The sequence below is a fragment of the Ascaphus truei genome, chromosome 10, assembly GCF_040206685.1.
Source record: "Ascaphus truei isolate aAscTru1 chromosome 10, aAscTru1.hap1, whole genome shotgun sequence".
In the NCBI taxonomy this organism is placed as follows: domain Eukaryota; kingdom Metazoa; phylum Chordata; class Amphibia; order Anura; family Ascaphidae; genus Ascaphus; species Ascaphus truei.
This window is the reverse complement of record NC_134492.1, coordinates 1,595,796-1,612,632: the sequence shown is the minus strand read 5'-3', so window position 1 is coordinate 1,612,632 and position 16,837 is coordinate 1,595,796. Positions and strand designations below refer to the sequence as shown.

At 40.2% G+C, this 16,837-nt stretch overlaps 1 protein-coding gene across 8 annotated transcripts in view; it reads right to left on the bottom strand.

Moving 5' to 3' along the window:
* Positions 1 to 16,837, bottom strand: part of HFM1 (helicase for meiosis 1) — a 188,835-nt gene that overhangs the window by 21,995 nt on the left and 150,003 nt on the right. For all 8 annotated transcript variants that reach the window (XM_075615558.1, XM_075615549.1, XM_075615550.1 and 5 more), the window contains 4 exons: positions 14,454 to 14,557; positions 7,934 to 8,077; positions 750 to 839; positions 160 to 278 (listed from right to left, as the gene is read on the bottom strand). In XM_075615558.1, the coding sequence (XP_075471673.1) occupies positions 160 to 278; positions 750 to 839; positions 7,934 to 8,077; positions 14,454 to 14,557 (457 nt within the window). The remainder of the gene's footprint in view (positions 1 to 159; positions 279 to 749; positions 840 to 7,933; positions 8,078 to 14,453; positions 14,558 to 16,837) is intronic.

Below are 16,837 nucleotides of genomic sequence, written 5' to 3'. Positions count from 1 at the left end.
TGTGGGTACAAGGCGGGGTGAGGGGAACCGCCTGGCAGCCTCCCTGGTCATGACCTTTGGTGAATTTAGGCCATTAAGTAATCCACATGCAGATGTGGCCAACATCATGGTATGACAAACTCTTTGAGTTTCGACTTCCTACCTTTATTATTATGTTACCTTTAGTCTCTTTACTGGTAGAGATGATGAAACGGAATTCCGACTCCTTAGATCACTTAGGTAAGAAGAAAAGTTTGCATTTGTCTTCACTTCAACCTTATGAGACACTCCAGTTTTACCTATGATTTGTAAATAAATTAAAGTTGTAACTGAAAGGTCTATTTGACCAGCAAATTGGCATAAATGAGGAGGTTGAATGTAGTTGTTTATAGCACTGGATCTCGGGATCGTGTGTGTTTAATTCTGTGTATTTTGAATCTATCATCCTTATCTAGATTTACTTCTACTTACAAAACTCTATTTGTATAAAATAATAATACTATGCCTTTTTGCCTTTTAGGACGCATTGCGGACCAGAAAGCTGGAAATGTGCTGTCTGGATTTCACCCCAGAGGTTTATGTATTTCAACAACCACAGTAAAACTGTAAAGCACTTTGAGATTCAGTTTGGATTAAAGGTGCTATATAAATACAAGTTAGTATTCTCCAAACCACAATTTGTACTGTTCCTTATTTATGTTTTCTAGTGTTAGCACAAACTGTCATTTTTCGTTTTATATTTATTACAACATTAAGATTTTGAAACTTACAGCAATCATGTCCACATGCATCTTTATTTCTACAGTGATGATTGCATTCTCTCATCCCAGTTTTTATTACTGCCTGCCCACTGGAACATCCTAAATTATTCCATAAAAAAAGCAACATGAGTTACAAGGGCTGATGATTTATAGTTATACTACAAAAATCAAATATATTAAGATAATAGGTATTGTACTTTATATTTCTCTACTTTACTGAGGATATTTTATTCCTGGTGCCTACTTAGAGAACCGCAGCAGGACTGTACTGTAGATTCCTTGGAGACCAACAAACCAAAAAGAATTTAAACCTGAAACTCTTAAAATAAAATAATATCTTTTATCCGTTTACCTTAAAATGTGATAATTTCAGATATCTCAAGTTGAGTAATAATTTAGTTGTTATTAATGCTTGTGTTTCAGGAAGCATACATTGGAAAATTACTGTATAATTGTAAACATCAGTTAATTATGAAGAAAAAAAAACAATTCTAAAAGATTCTCCAGAATCTGACCTTAAGAAAGGTCCTGTTGGGGAACAAAACGTTGATTTGGGACATTATTTTTATCAAATGATCTACCAGACACGTCAGCATAATTTACAGTTTGGTCATCCAAGAAAGTATTTTTTTTTTTAGATTTCCCAAAACTAAATTAATAGATTTTTCTCATTATTTGCATTTTTCAGTAATTTGATTTATTTTTTGAACCACAATATGCAGTGGCGTGAAAAAGAAAGTACACCCTCTTTGAATTCTATCGTTTTACATATCAGGACATCAGAACAATCATTTGCTCCTTAGCAGGTCTTAAAATTAGGTAAATACAACCTCAGATGATCAACAACACATGTGACGGAGATAAACTAAGGCGCTCTCTCTTGAAAACATGCAGAACAACTGAATAAACAGTAACAATACTTCCGTAAACCAGCGGACTCCTATGTGCATCGGATCATAGGATCCCAGTGCATAGGATCCCAGTTAAGTAGTGATTATATTATACTATACTTATTTGTGATTACCCCAATATTTGGTTGACTGGCAAATTAATTGACTCAGCAATAGTCTGAGGAGTTTCCAGTGTGTTTTTCTTGCGCTCACCTTGTATTTTGTTTGAACAACAACACATGACATATTACACCGTGTCATGTTTTATTTAACAAAAATAAAGCCAAAATGGAGAAGCCATGTGTGAAAAACTAAGTATACCTTATGATTCAATAGCTTGTAGAACCACCTTTAGCAGCAATAACTTGAAGTAATCGTTTTCTGTATGACTTTATCAGTCTCTCACATCGTTGTGGAGGAATTTTAGCCCACTCTTCTTTACAACGTTGCTTCAGTTCATTGAGGTTTGTGGGCATTTGTTTATGCATAGCTTTCTTAAGGTCCAGCCACAGCATTTCAATCAGGTTGAGGTCTGGACTTTGACTGGGCCATTGCAACACCTTGACTCTTTTATTTTCCAGCCATTCTGTTGTAGATTTGCTGGTGTGCTTGGGATCATTGTCCTGTTGCATGACCCAATTTCGGCCAAGCTTTAGCTGTCGGACAGATGGTCTCACATTTGACTCTAGAATACTTTGGTATACAGATGAGTTCATGGTGGACTCAATGACTGCAAGGTTCCTAGGTCCTGTGGCTGCAAAACAAGCCCAAATCATCACCCCTCCACCACCGTGCTTGACAGTTGGTATGAAGTGTTTGTGCTGATATGCTGTGTTTGGTTTTCGCCAAACGTGGCGCTGTGCATTATGGCCAAACATCTCCACTTTGGTCTCGTCTGTCCAAATGACATTGTTCCAGAATTCTTGTGGTTTGTTCAGATGCAACTTTGCAAACCTAAGCCGTGCTGCCATGTTCTTTTTAGAGAGAATAGGCTTTCTCCTGGCAACCCTTCCAAACAAACCATACTTGTTCAGTCTTTTTCTAATTGTACGGTCATGAACTTTAACATTTAACATGCTAACTGAGGCCTGTAGAGTCTGAGATGTAACTCTTGTGTTTTTTTGCAATTTCTCTCAGCATTGCACGGTCTGACCTAGGGGTGAATTTGCTGGGACGTCCACTCCTGGGAAGATTGGCAACTGTTTTGAATGTTTTCCACTTTTGAATAATCTTTCTCATTGTAGAATGATGGACTTTAAATTGTTTGGAAATGGCCTTATAACCCTTCCCAGATTGATGGGCAGCAACAATTGCTTCTCTAAGATCATTGCTGATGTCTTTCCTCCTTGGCATTGTGTTTACACACACCTGAATGCGCCAGACCAGCAAACTGCTAAAACTTCTGTTTTTATAGAGGTGGTCACACTTGCTGATGATCAATTAATCAAGGGCATTTGATTAGCAGCACCTGTCTGCTACTTAGCATCTTAATTCCTATGGAAGCAGTACGGGTGTACTTGGTTTTTCACACATAGCTTTTCCATTTTGGCTTTATTTTTGTTAAATAAATCATGACACAGTGTAATATGTCATGTGTTGTTGTTCATCTGAGGTTGTATTTACCTAATTTTAAGACCTGCTAAGGAACAGATGATTTTTATTATGTCCTGATATGTAAAACCATTGAATTCAAAGAGGTTGTACTTTCTTTTTCACACAACTGTAAATAAAACACAATGAAACAGTAGAGCTATGTCATCAGTTCTCCCTTTACACTTTTGTATCACCCAACACACATCAGTTTGTCCCCATAAGAATTGAAGAGGTACTTTTTGGGAAGGTGTTTAAGGCTGGAGAATGAGTGAAAGACAATGTGCAGCTGAATCCAACATGAACCCCATCCCATGGGAGCTTACACTGCAAGTAAACATACTTGGCCTACATCCACTACGAATTAGTGTTAATGCAGCAAAAATCAGCATAAAGCGCAAATCTTCCCAGGGTTATGTGTAAGGATAGACATAGAAAAAATGCAAATGGTGCAATAAAAATTAAAAACGGTAATTTCAGGGCAATAACATAGTTGATACACTCATGTGTCACAGTTTTTACAGCTTTATGAGAACAACCTTTTCTGTGGGTCTATATGGATGCAGTGGCTTCCAGGTTTACCTCAAAAATAAGACTGGAAAGTACACAGTGCAAACCAGGATTACTGACAAAAAAAGTAATACAATTTAAAAACTCACAAACATGTAGGTATCTGGCATGTAGTACACTCAGGAGGGGTGTAAAAGAGATCAGTTAGCTGCTTGAACAAATCGACCAGTCTGCTGTAGTCTGGATCCTCTCCAGCTACAGCACCTCTCAGGGAATCCATAAGGCCACGCAAACACACGACGGAGCTGGAGTCAGCTGGGCTTGTCCCCCTCCGGCAGGTTTTCTCAGTTGCTACCCTACGTGTTTCACTACTATTGTAGCTTCCTTAGTGGGTCCTGATACTCATGAATACAATTCCTCCATACAAATATATCATCGTTGATATAGCGCTGCCATAGGACCAGGTTTGCACCAAATGGATTGTTGTTAAAAATGTACTGATCCTCCCACACTCCCATAAGCAAGTTCACATTACTTGATGCGAACCTGGTACCCATGGAGGTGCCACATGTCTGTAAGAAGAATTGTTTATCGAATAAAAAGTAATTGTGCTCCAGTATAAAATACATATTCTCAATGATAAAATGTTTTTGGTGCAAACCTGGTCCTATGACGGTGCTACATCGACGATATTATATTTGTATGGAGAGGTGATGCAGTTATGCTCAATACCTTTTTAGCATTTTTGAATACTAATATTTTGAATTTATTGTTTACTGCCAATTTTAATAATCTGTCTATAGATTTCCTAGATTTAATGTTATTTGTAAAGTAAGGGACAGTCAATACCAATATATTTTTTTATTTTTTTAAGTTTATAGTAACTATGTACTAAAATCTAGTTGCACCCAACATAATTGGACCTCCCATATTCCCTATGGCCAATTTAGACATCAAAGATGCAAGTCTACATCCAAATCGGTATACAAAGAACAGGTCACCATTTTAGAACAAACATTTTTAGACAGGAAAAAGCTAAGAATGCTAAAATTTAAGTTGAAACACTTGAAAGAACGGATATTTTGAAGACTAATAAGAAACCTCATAAAGAAATGTCTGCACCTTTGATCATTTAATACCACAGAGAATCGTATAAAATTAGAAAATTGAATAAACACTGGAATGTGTTGCAGCAGGATAGTGTCCTGAAAAAGACATTACCTGTGAAGCTGGAAATTACATTTACAAAAGCACCCAAATCTAAAACTAGATTGGCAGTCAGTGAATTAAAAGATGAAACTGTGAACATAGGATGATTACCAGACAAACCAAAAAGGCTTCTACGGATGCATCAGATGCAAAGCATATAAAAGAGTTTGTTTGATATATTGTGTTTGTTGTTTTATTAATTGTAAACGGAATACGTTGTGTGTGTGCTCCATGTGCTTGTAATCTGCAGTATGTGGGCCGTACCACCAGGCCTCTCAGGACCAGGATACTGGAGCACATACGCAACATTAAAATTGGTCTTATATAACACAGTATTTCACATCGTTTTAAAATCAAACATGGATCCGACTCGACCGGACTGGTATCTATGGGTATAGATCACATTAAAGTGCAAGAGGGGGAGACCAGACAAAAGTTCTGCCCAAAAGAGAAACCCTTTAGATCTATAAACTTAAAACATTGGAACCTAATGGTTTCAATATAGATATAGATCTCAACTTTTTTTATAAGAGATAGATTTTATAAACTCCTTTTGGTTAGGATTTCTGATATTTTTAATATTCAACCAAATTTGTAATTTGCATATTCCATTTCTATTCTTACTGATATTCATACATTTAAATAATTTGAAACACATTTTTCATCTTTCATTATTTTTGCATTGGTCTTTGAACTGTAGTCCCCCCCTCCCACACCCTCTGCATTATGAAGTCCATCAATTTGAGAATTGTATCCTATGTCTACTAATGGTTATTCATTTTTTACTTCCTTTGTCATATAGTATAATGTAGTATTGATTTCCACTCTGGAATTCATCATCTTTATAATGCTGTCCCACTTTTTCAGGCCCCCTTTTTCAGATATCTATTGTATAGGGCTTTATACTGTGTGCATTATATACTGTTGTTGTTATGTACTCTATTTCTCACATTTCTATTTCTTACACACAGTTGCACCTCAATACAAGTTTGGCAATAGTTACATGAATACTCTCTTGCATATCACATGCCTTTTACTGTGATCAAGTGATCTGAGCTTTCTTCAATACGTATGTGAGGATGCCGTTGACTGCAAGAATGATTTCATGAGCGCACACAAATTGTTAAGTTTAAAAGGAACTGTATTCAAATATATCAGGAGACCCCAACAGTGTGAAACGCGTAGGACAGCAACTGAAAGGGAACAAGTCCAGCTCCCTCTCCAGCTCCGTCATGTGTTTGCGCAGACCTGACTGATCCACTGCAGCAGGAGAGGATCCAGACTACAGCAGACTATTATTGAGGTGAATCTGGAAGACACTGTGATGGTGAAGGGGTACCCAGGCCAGTGAATAAAGGTATTATGCCTAGCTGGGTGCCCCTGAGCCACATTGGAGAATTGTGATTGTCAGCTCTTCAACCTAGTAATGGCAGTAACACTGTGCTTTTAATAAAAATGCCTGTGTCTCCCACCAGGTATAAAGGGGCGAGAATCATGTTATTTCTAATGTGAAATGTATTTCAATAGCAGTGTTTTCCTGTAACCGCGCAAAGGAAAAATGGTTTTAAAACTCAGAAGCCCACAGCACAGTGCATAGCGTTTAGCTAACTACTGCTAGGAAGGTCCTAGCGCGCTGAGATTTGTTGCGAGCGCTGGGAGAGTAAAATCATGAAAAATGTTATAACAAATTTTTTGTACACTTTCATTCAAATTGATGAATGAAAGTCCCCCTATTTTAATGGTTCCAACATTATAGGCATAAGGGGATTTTCATTCAGATGGCCGGAACAGAGGGAAACACTCAAGTTGTAATTGCGGTACTTTAGAAATGTTTGGCAGGAAATTCCTGAGAGGTGAGTAATGCATATGTAGCTAGGACTTCTAAGCCACCCCGCTGGTTTGGTTCCCCAATGTCTGGAAAAGTCCATAGTTGAAAGCATTAGCCTACAAAAGTGTGAAGTGTGAAGTGGGGAGGGGTAATTCAAGTATCTCCCATTTTAGCAAATGGCCCAGATGTCCAGCTAGCTCAGACAAAAAAATGTCGCCAAGTAAAGGGGCTTGGTCTAGTATGCTAAGCGGCAAAGGTGCGAGGTTCGCGCATGCCCATAGCAAACAAAGAAGCCCTCTGCCAGGTTTGCCAAGTAGGGGCAACCCGGGGATAGGTAGGAATATTATTCCCACAAACGAGATTGTCTGCAGAGGTTACAGAGTCAGATTCATCTAAGCTGGATTTTAAACTTTGCAACATCGTAACCCAAGTCAAGAGTTCATAAGAACTAAGGAATCCAGAACCAATTCTACGGCGGCAGAATGAAGTAAGCAGCTGCAGAGGAGAAACAGGGGTTGCGAGAGGTGCCCTTATCCAAAGACTGTTTTCGGCTTTATTTGCGCACAACTCCCGCTCCTGGAAAATTGTGCCTAAAGACTGTTTCTAAAGATTTTGTTTTGGAAATAGAAGATTTCATTTTGCCCTGTCCCAGTAAGTGTATTTCAAGTGTTTTTTTGCAAATAATCGTGTGCATGTTCATTCTGTAAATAAATTACAATTTATTTTATCTCCTGCTTTGCTCAATCAAAGGATCAGGGTATTTTGGTGTTAAAAGCATTGGTCTCCCGTGACAGACACCACATCCATATACTGTAGACCCGCAGAAAAGGGTTGTTCTCATAAAGCTGAAAAAACTGTGACACGCGAGTGTATCAACTATACTGTTGTCCTGAAAATACTGTTTTTAAACTTTATTGCACCTTTTGTATTTGTATTGTTTTTATCCTTACACATAACCGATGAGGATTTGCACCCTGTTCTACGTCAGCACAGCTTCTACAGGCGATTTGAAAAGTCTTGAAACTGGAGCAGCATTCCACTAGGGTTGTTTATATTTTATATACTCACCACTATATTTTTTGATTTGTGAAATCACTTGAGCTTATTATTTTGTTTGCAAAAATCAGCATAACCATGGGATTACCAAAGCATTGCAATTAATTTACCAGCATTATGTTTTGTTTCTGTAGAATCTTGGTATCTTCTATTCAATAATGTACAGTCGGATTTCCATTGATCCACCACGTCTGCACCAAACCTTTTAGGTCCCAGGTAAAAAGCGCAGAATTTCTGCTGAATATCCATGCCAACTTTGGGGAAGAAGAACAAAACACAATTATAGTTACAGTATGTTAGAAGAGTGAACATTGCTATTGTATAGTAGTAGAAAAGAGATTCTCAAACTTTGTTCCCAGGCTCACCCGTAGTTTCTGATGGCTTAGGCAATGGTCCCCATGACTTTATTAATGTTCTCTCTTGCAACATGGGACCTTTTCCATCACTTGGTGATCAGCCCTGAAGGTTTGGTTGTAAAAGGCTGCTCTAAATACCTTGGTGCAATATTTTTAATATGTATGCATTATTAAGACATGTTAATATAATGATTTACAGGGTAAAGAAGTATGGTAGTCCTCCATACAGTTATTAAGAATTAAGTGGTTTATATCATCATAATGAAAAAAAACAGAGATGCACATAGAGCTCGGGTGATAATAAAGAAATATGCAACACCGTTCATGTTCAGAGCTTTTGTGTACAATAAACTATACAGCCAAAAGGTGATTATTTAAAATCACCATTAATGTGAATGAGGCTCAAACGAGACAACAAACTATAAGTAAAAAGTGTAACACAATATTGATTGATAAATAAAAAAAAATCACACTAATAACGTGTGTAAGAGTAATTACCACTAATGGCATAACCACTGAAATACTACAGAAGGATGAAATAAAAAAAACTACCACGAGCACAGACAAACAACTAAACAATAACTCAGTTGTTTACACACACAAAAACAAAACAAACAGATAAGCCACACTGGGGGATGCAAAGATATTAACCGGGAATATTATAAGAGTGCTCATTTCCTGTTAGTCCATTACTCCTTGAGAAAACGCAGTATCTACGTGAAATGCGTGGGAGAACTAGTTTGTTGTTACCACAAGTTTCAATAAAGCCTTTATTTTTTCACCATTTTGGGTACCCAATTTTCCATTTTTAATTGCTCTACTCTGTGTCGACCACCCGGATTCTATGTGAGTGCTCCGGATTAACCAACATCTCTATTGCTATCTTCTTGTTCACGGTGGCACCTCAGGGGGGGGGAGGCGATTTTCCTTATTGCGGACGTGCAGTTCCTTCCTGCAGACATGCGGTTCAACTTATCCACGGAAGGCGGGACACATAGGCTGTCAGAGTGCTTACTTTGTGAGGTAAGTTGGTTTTCCTTACCTTCACTACCCTACATCCTGTTCCTGCGATGGAAATCCTTTCTGCATATCAACAGACGGTGGGACTTAGAGGTTGACAGAGGGGTTAAACTGTGAGGTAAGATGGTCGTTCCTTTCCTTACCTTGATTGCCCCATATCTAGTCCATCCGACGGAACTTCCTCCAACACAGTTGTCGGTTCGGATGTCCATATAGGAGATTAGTGGATCCATCACAGTCTCCAGGACACATTATTTCTTATGACTGAAATATTATTAACCTCCTCCCGATCTGTGTGAAGTCCCTCTCATTGCATAGAGAGCACCCCTGAGCGCAGGACAGTATCCTTTTGTCACATTGAATCATTGACTGTTAGCTGCTCGGATACTTGGCGCTTTGTTATATTTTTGCAATTTTTGGGTCCCAATATTGGTGGTATAGGCTATTTCCTTTATGCATTTTCTTTTTATTATAAGTCACTGGGAATTAGATATTCCATATATTTATTTGATTTCAAGCATACTGGTATATACAGTGGCGGCCGAGCTGAGTCTTCTGCGGCCGCCACCGCAATGTGCGGGCAGACTCCGGGCAGACAGAGCTGGTGACACGTGGCTGGTGACGCGTGACGCGCGTCACTGTGGCGCCGGTCGCACGTTATGCCGGCATACCCGGGTAAGGGGACAGGGGAATGGAGGGGATATGCAGGAAGAGCGGAGCAGAGGCAGCCAGGGGGTCGCGAGGGGAGGGGAAGACGCGCGAAGCTGCCGAAGCAGAGGCGGAGCAGCCAAGCAGCCAGGGGGTCGCGAGGGGAGGGGAAGATGCTGCTGAGCGCGGCCAAGTTTGGCGCCAGCCAAAAAAAGCCCCGGACAATTACGGGCATTTGTAAGATTGAAGCCGGCCGCAGCAGTAATTCAACAACATTTTACAAGTGGGGATTTAAACATGGATGCACAATCTGAGACCAATTTGCCTTTAACTGCTTCAATACCTCTACTAGAAATCTTAGAGCATAATCTGTTTGTTTTTTTGTTTTCTTCTACTAAAGAATTATATGTCTAAATTTAGCATACGTTGACCTTGATGGACCTATGTCTTTTTTCAACCTCATCTACTATGTAACTATGTAACTATATATTGTGAAGACTCTTGATTTGAAAGAACATTTTTCATGTTTGGAAAAGCTTTTAACTCAAGACTTGTGCTCCTGGTGGGACATTGTGATATTGGAGAATTATATCAAGACAAAACGCATACCCAGGGTACTCCGCCTGACTAAAGCACCATCCTTTGGTTTTGAAAATGGGTGCAAGATTCTTTGAAAAAGTCCATAGCCTGGACGAAACGCGTTAGAGTGGTTGCCTGATGTTTGCTGCTAGCGATCAATAAAGTTTTTTTAGACATCCATGTGTTGGCTGCTGAAGTTGCTGTGAACCACGGACCATCTTACCCCCTTCTTCCTGTGTCATTACTTCCGGAGGAGCACGCTGACGCCAGCCACACCAGAGGAGGAAGCCGCTGCAGAATTCCCTGCACCAACAGGGACGGCTTTTTCGTGAGTACTATATTACTCCTCACCTCCACGCGGTATCTCAGGGAGATATTGAGGCGGTTAGTGCCGGGCTGTGATTTACTTGGGGGCGCCCCTTAGGGAGGTGTCCCCCTGTACCTCTATCCGGCTTACTATTGCCCAACTCCCTGTTTTTTGTACCGGAGGCTTATTGTATCAATATTCATTGCTGGGTCTTTCTTCAATCAAGTTGCCATAGTGTGTGCACTACCTGCTAGCAGCCTCGGTATACTGGGTCATCCCAATTTTTCTAGCAAGATTCTTGATGACTGCTCTTTCAAACTAATGAATTTGATTATCTATATATATAAAACTGAAATGTTTGTCTGTGGGTTTGCACATTTTGTGATTGGTTGGCGCCCGCCCACGGGTCTCGATGGCGCATAGTGAGAAATTAGGGCTGAGATGTACAGAGGAGCTGAAGAGTGTAAAGCTTAAAAAATGGGGAGGAGAATTGAGTGTGTGATACAGGATTTGATCGGAAGCCAGGAGAGGGTTTTCAGCAGGGGAGTCACTGAGACAGATTTAAGAAAGAGTAGTGATTCTGGCAGCAGCGTTTAGGATAGATTGTAGGGGAGACAGTTGAGAGGCAGGAAGGCCGGACAGCAGGAGGTTACAGTAATCAAGACGGGAGAGAATGAGGGCCTGAGTCAGAGTTTTAGCAGTCGAGCAACAGAGGAAAGGGCGTATCTTTGTGATATTGCGGAGGAAAAAACTACAGGTTTTAACTACCTTTTGAATGTGAGAGAGGAGTCGAGTGTGACCCCTAGGCAGCGTGCTTGTGCTACTGGGTATCTGATAGTACTTCCAACAGTAATGTGGAAGGAGGTAGTAGGGCCAAGTTTCGGATGAAATACGAGGAGCTCCGTTTTTGACATGTTACATTTAAGTCGGCGGAGGGCCATCCAGGATGATATCGTAGAGAGACATTCAGAAACTTTGAACTGTACAACAGGTGTAAGATCAGGGGTTGAAAAGTAAATTTTTGTGTCGTCAGCATAGAGGTGATATTTGAACCCAAGAGATGTTAGGTCACCTAGAGAGAGTGTGTAAAGAGAAAAGAGAAGAGGTCCCAAGGACAGAGCCCTGGGGTACCCCCACAGAGAGATCGATAGAGGAGGAGGAGGTGTTAGCAAAAGATACACTGAAAGTACGATGGGAGAGGTAAGAGGAGATCCAGGATAGAGCTTTGTTACAAATACCAAGATTATGGAGAATGTGAAGGAGAAGAGGGTGATCCACAGTATCAAATGCTGCAGAGAGGTTGAGTAATATGAGCAGAGTGTAATGACCTTTTCTTTTGCAGCATAGAGGTTATTAGTTATTTTAGTGAGGGCTGTTTCAGTGGAGTCAGCAGTGTGGAAGCCAGATTGTAGAGGGTCTAGGAAAGAATAGGTGTTGAAAAAATGTAGCAAGCAAGAGAATACAAGACGCTCAAGGAGTTTAGAGGCAAAAGGCAGGAGGGAGACAGGACGATAGTTGGAAAGACAGGTAGGGTTAAGCTTGCTGTTTTTGAGTAATGGTATAACTGTTGCATGTTTGAAGGAGGAGGGAAAAGTACCAGAGTAGAGGGAGGAGTTAAAATGTGTCTGCCATCACAGACTCCATGGGTAATGAATTCCATATTTCAACTGCCCTTACTGTAAAGAACCATTTCCTTTGGCTAAAATTAGGTAAATACAACCTCAGATGAACAGCAACACATTACATATTACACTGTGTCATGATTTATTTAACAAAAATAAAGCCAAAATGGAGAAGCTATGTGTGAAAAACTAAGTACAGCTCAACCCCGTTATAACGCGATCCGTTACAATGCGAATCCGCTTATAACGCGATGCAAGCGTGGCTCCCAGTTTTCGTATTTATGAATACTTTACAACACGATTATTGGTGTCTTATATACTTTATTGTACATTGCATACAATAGTACATTATTTCTAACGCGATCCGCTTATAGCGCAATGTGATTCTTTGTACCGCAAGCACAGCGTTATAAGGGGTTTGAGCTGTACACCCTTACTGCTTCCATAGGAATTAAGATGCTAAGTAGCAGATAGGTGCTGCTAATCAAATGCCCTTGATTTATTGATCATCAGCAAGTGTGACCACCTCTATAAAAGCCGAAGTTTTAGCAGTTTGCTGGTCTGGAGCATTCAGGTGTGTGTAAACACAATGCCAAGGAGGAAAGACATCAGCAATGATCTTAGAGAAGCAATTCTTGCTGCCCATCAATCTGGGAAGGGTTATAAGGCAATTTCCAAACAATTTAAAGCCTATCATTCTACAGTGAGAAAGATTATTCAAAAGTGGAAAACATTCAAGACAGTTGCCAATCTTCCAAAGAGTGGACGTCCCAGCAAATTCACCCCAAGGTCAGACCGTGCAATGCTCAGAGAAATTGCAAAAAAAACAAGAGTTACATCTCAGACTCTACAGGCCTCAGTTAGCATGTTAAATGTTAAAGTTCATGACAGTACAATTAGAAAAAGACTGAACAAGTATGGTTTGTTTGGAAGAGTTGCCAGGAGAAAGCCTCTTCTCTCTAAAAAGAACATGGCAGCACGGCTTAGGTTTGCAAAGTTGCAACTAAACAAACCACAAGAATTCTGGAACAATGTCCTTTGGACAGACCAGACCAAAGTGGAGATGTTTGGCCATAATGCACAGCGCCACAATTGGCGAAAACCAAACACAGCATATCAGCACAAAAACCTCATACCAACTGTCAAGCACGGTGGTGGAGGGGTGATGATTTGGGCTTGTTTTGCAGCCACAGGACCTGGGAACCTTGCAGTCATTGAGTCGACCATGAACTCCTCTATATACCAAAGTATTCTAGAGTCAAATGTGAGGCCATCTGTCCGACAGCTAAAGCTTGGACGAAATTGTGTCATGCAACAGGACAATGATCCCAAGCACACCAGCAAATCTACAACAGAATGGCTGAAAAAGAAAAGAATCAAGGTGTTGCAATGGCCCAGTCAAAGTCCAGACCTCAACCCGATTGAAATGCTGTGGCTGGACCTTAAGAGAGCTGTGCATAAACAAATGCCCACAAACCTCAATGAACTGAAGCAACGTTGTAAAGAAGAGTGGGCCAAAATTCCTCCACAATGATGTGAGAGACTGATAAAGTCATACAGAAAACGATTACTTCAAGTTATTGCTGCTAAAGGTGGTTCTACAAGCTATTGAATCATAAGGTATACTTAGTTTTTCACACATGGATTCTCCATTTTGACTTTATTTTTGTTAAATAAATCATGACACGGTGTAATATGTCATATGTTGTTGTTCATCTGAGGTTGTATTTACCTAATTTTAAGACCTGCTAAGGAACAGATGATTGTTTCAATGTCCTGATATGTAAAACCATAGAATTCAAAGAGGGTGTGCTTTCTTTTTCAAACAACTGTATGACATACAATTGGTAAAATATCCAGAAATAAAAAATGTTTACAGATTGTGTTTTGTTCAATTTTGTATGTTAGTACAAGTCTAAGAATACTATAAGGTTTTTAAAGAAGGGGTAATGCTCCTCACTGTTGAAATCTTTGGTTGCCAGTAGCGACAGGCATTTAATGACATTAAACACCAATTTTCTCTGAAGTTTCAGTAAATCACAATTTGGTACTCTATTTTTAAACTGAAAATTCTTCAAAGTAACTTTTGCTGACTTACCATATTCAGAGCTGATTAGATTTACACTAACATCCTCTGATGTAGAAGCTCTCTTGATTTCAATTTTCTTTGTCCAGCTTCCAGTTTTCAACAGAGCAGAATCCCTGAAATATACAAACGGGGTGTAACTATTTCAACTACGACCTAAAGAAAGCAATAACCCAGCTAGACTTAATTAAACTACTTGTAGCCAAATTCGGCTTTTTTCCACCTCTTAAATATAGGAAACAGAGAAAAACTGTGTAAGTATAAAACATCCTTAGAATATTTATTCAATTAGATTGCAAAATGGAAATGTAGCCCCCTATCCCCCGTGTCTAGGGGGGCTACGTGCGGCGCTTTACCTGATGGCTCACAGGAGGCCTGATCCTCTGCTGCAGGGAGCCTGGGGTGTACCTGATTCATTCTGGTGACAACGCCTCCACCTCTGAGGAATCCTGGCAGCGCGGATAACCCTTTCACAAGACCCAATGCAATAAATACACACGCAGTATATATATATATATATATATATATATATATATATTTTTTTTTACTTCACTTTAAGTACATTTTTGCTTTACATACATGCTCCGGTCCCATTGCGTATGTTAATATGGGGTATGCCTGTATGTGTATATATATATATATATATATATCAAGGTCGAAACAGCTGTCTGTGGGTGGTTTTCTGGGTATGCACCTTAACCCTGGCTGTGCTCAAAGCTGTGACCATGCAGCAAGCTTAAGCCTATAGGGAACCATGTTAAAAATGGTTATTGAGGCAAAAAGTTACACTGTGTGCTCATTTGCATGTCATTTCCCAGAATCCCTTGCTGCAGTGGAAGTGCTGTATGCTGGGTGATAATGGGGAAAGGCGGGGTTGCAGACCTGCCTAAGACATGCAGATGAGCATACAGCTATATTTGCATATATATATATATATATATATATATATATATACACATACATACATACATACATACATACAGGCATACCCCGCATTAACGTACGCAATGGGACAGGAGCATGTATGTAAAGCAAAAATTTACTTAAAGTGAAGCACTACCCTTTTTCCACTTATCAATGCTTGTACTGTACTGCAATCATCATATATGTGCATAACTGATGTAAATAACGCATTTGTAACAGGCTCTATAGTCGCCCCGCTTGCGCACAGCTTCGGTACAGGTAGGGAGCCGGTATTGCTCTTCAGGACATGATGACAGGCACATGCGTGAGCTGCTGTTTGCCTATTGGGCGCTATGTACTTACTCGCAAGTGTACTTAAAGTGAGTGTCCTTAAACCGGGGTACGCCTGTATAACAGTTTACTGAATATGTATCTTGTAACAACAGTTAAAAGAAAAGAGCAGTGAAATCAGCGCTAATGCGATAAATATAAAACAGTGACACTATAAGTGAAAAGTTTTTACTGTTTGTAACAACAGTACTATTACAGGCCTCGCACGGCCATACTCGCACCGTACCCCACTGTACTGGGTTGCGGGGGCACCAGTGTCCCAGTGTCCAGCCCACCCCACGTGTGTGTGACAGCGCTGCCCACAGTATGTATGGCTGCTGGTGCACTTTGTTGGGATGTGATACCTAACAACGCTAGATGGCGCTCTAATACTTTAAACAGTGCAAACAAATAATACTTAATAAATAAATAATCAAGTATATAATAAGTGTATAATATACAAGTGCAAAGTGATTAATTAAATGTAAATAATCATGTGCAATATAAAGGTACAAAAAACAACACTCAAACCCTTAGACGGACTGTTTCAAGGTCCAAGAAATCATGAGCACAGAAGAACCAGGGGAGCGATGGTACCTTAAAAATAAAACAAAATCTACATGGTGCAATATTGTAAGAACACAATGATGTGGCTTCCAAGTAAATACCCAGAGAGCTGGAATAGAGCTTAATCAAGCAGACAACCAGCAGGGTAAAAGGTCACAGACCGGAGCCAGTAGGAGGAGGTGCAATCTCAAGCAGAGAAAGACACACACAGAGTCAGGAATAAAAACAAACAATTTATCCACACACAATAAAAATGAAGGCTTACAGGATCCCAATGGGATAACAGTATAAGGATGTAGGTGATCTCACGATCACATCACGCCGCTGCTGCCACTGTACGCCGCCAGACTGTGTCTCTATCAGGACCCGACACGTCACTTCCGGTGTTCCGGCCGGTTGGAGATGACGTCACAGGAATCCCTCAGCAGTCTCTCTCCCTCTCAATCGTAGGGTCACGCTCTACGCGTTTCGACATTCTAAATGACGTCTTCATCAGGAGTAGCAGTGACCTTTCCCCTCAATCTCCTGAGCGGAGCTCTCTGCAGACAGGGTGGGGGAGGAGTCAGTGCCTTGCTGGTGTGTTCTGTCATGGACTC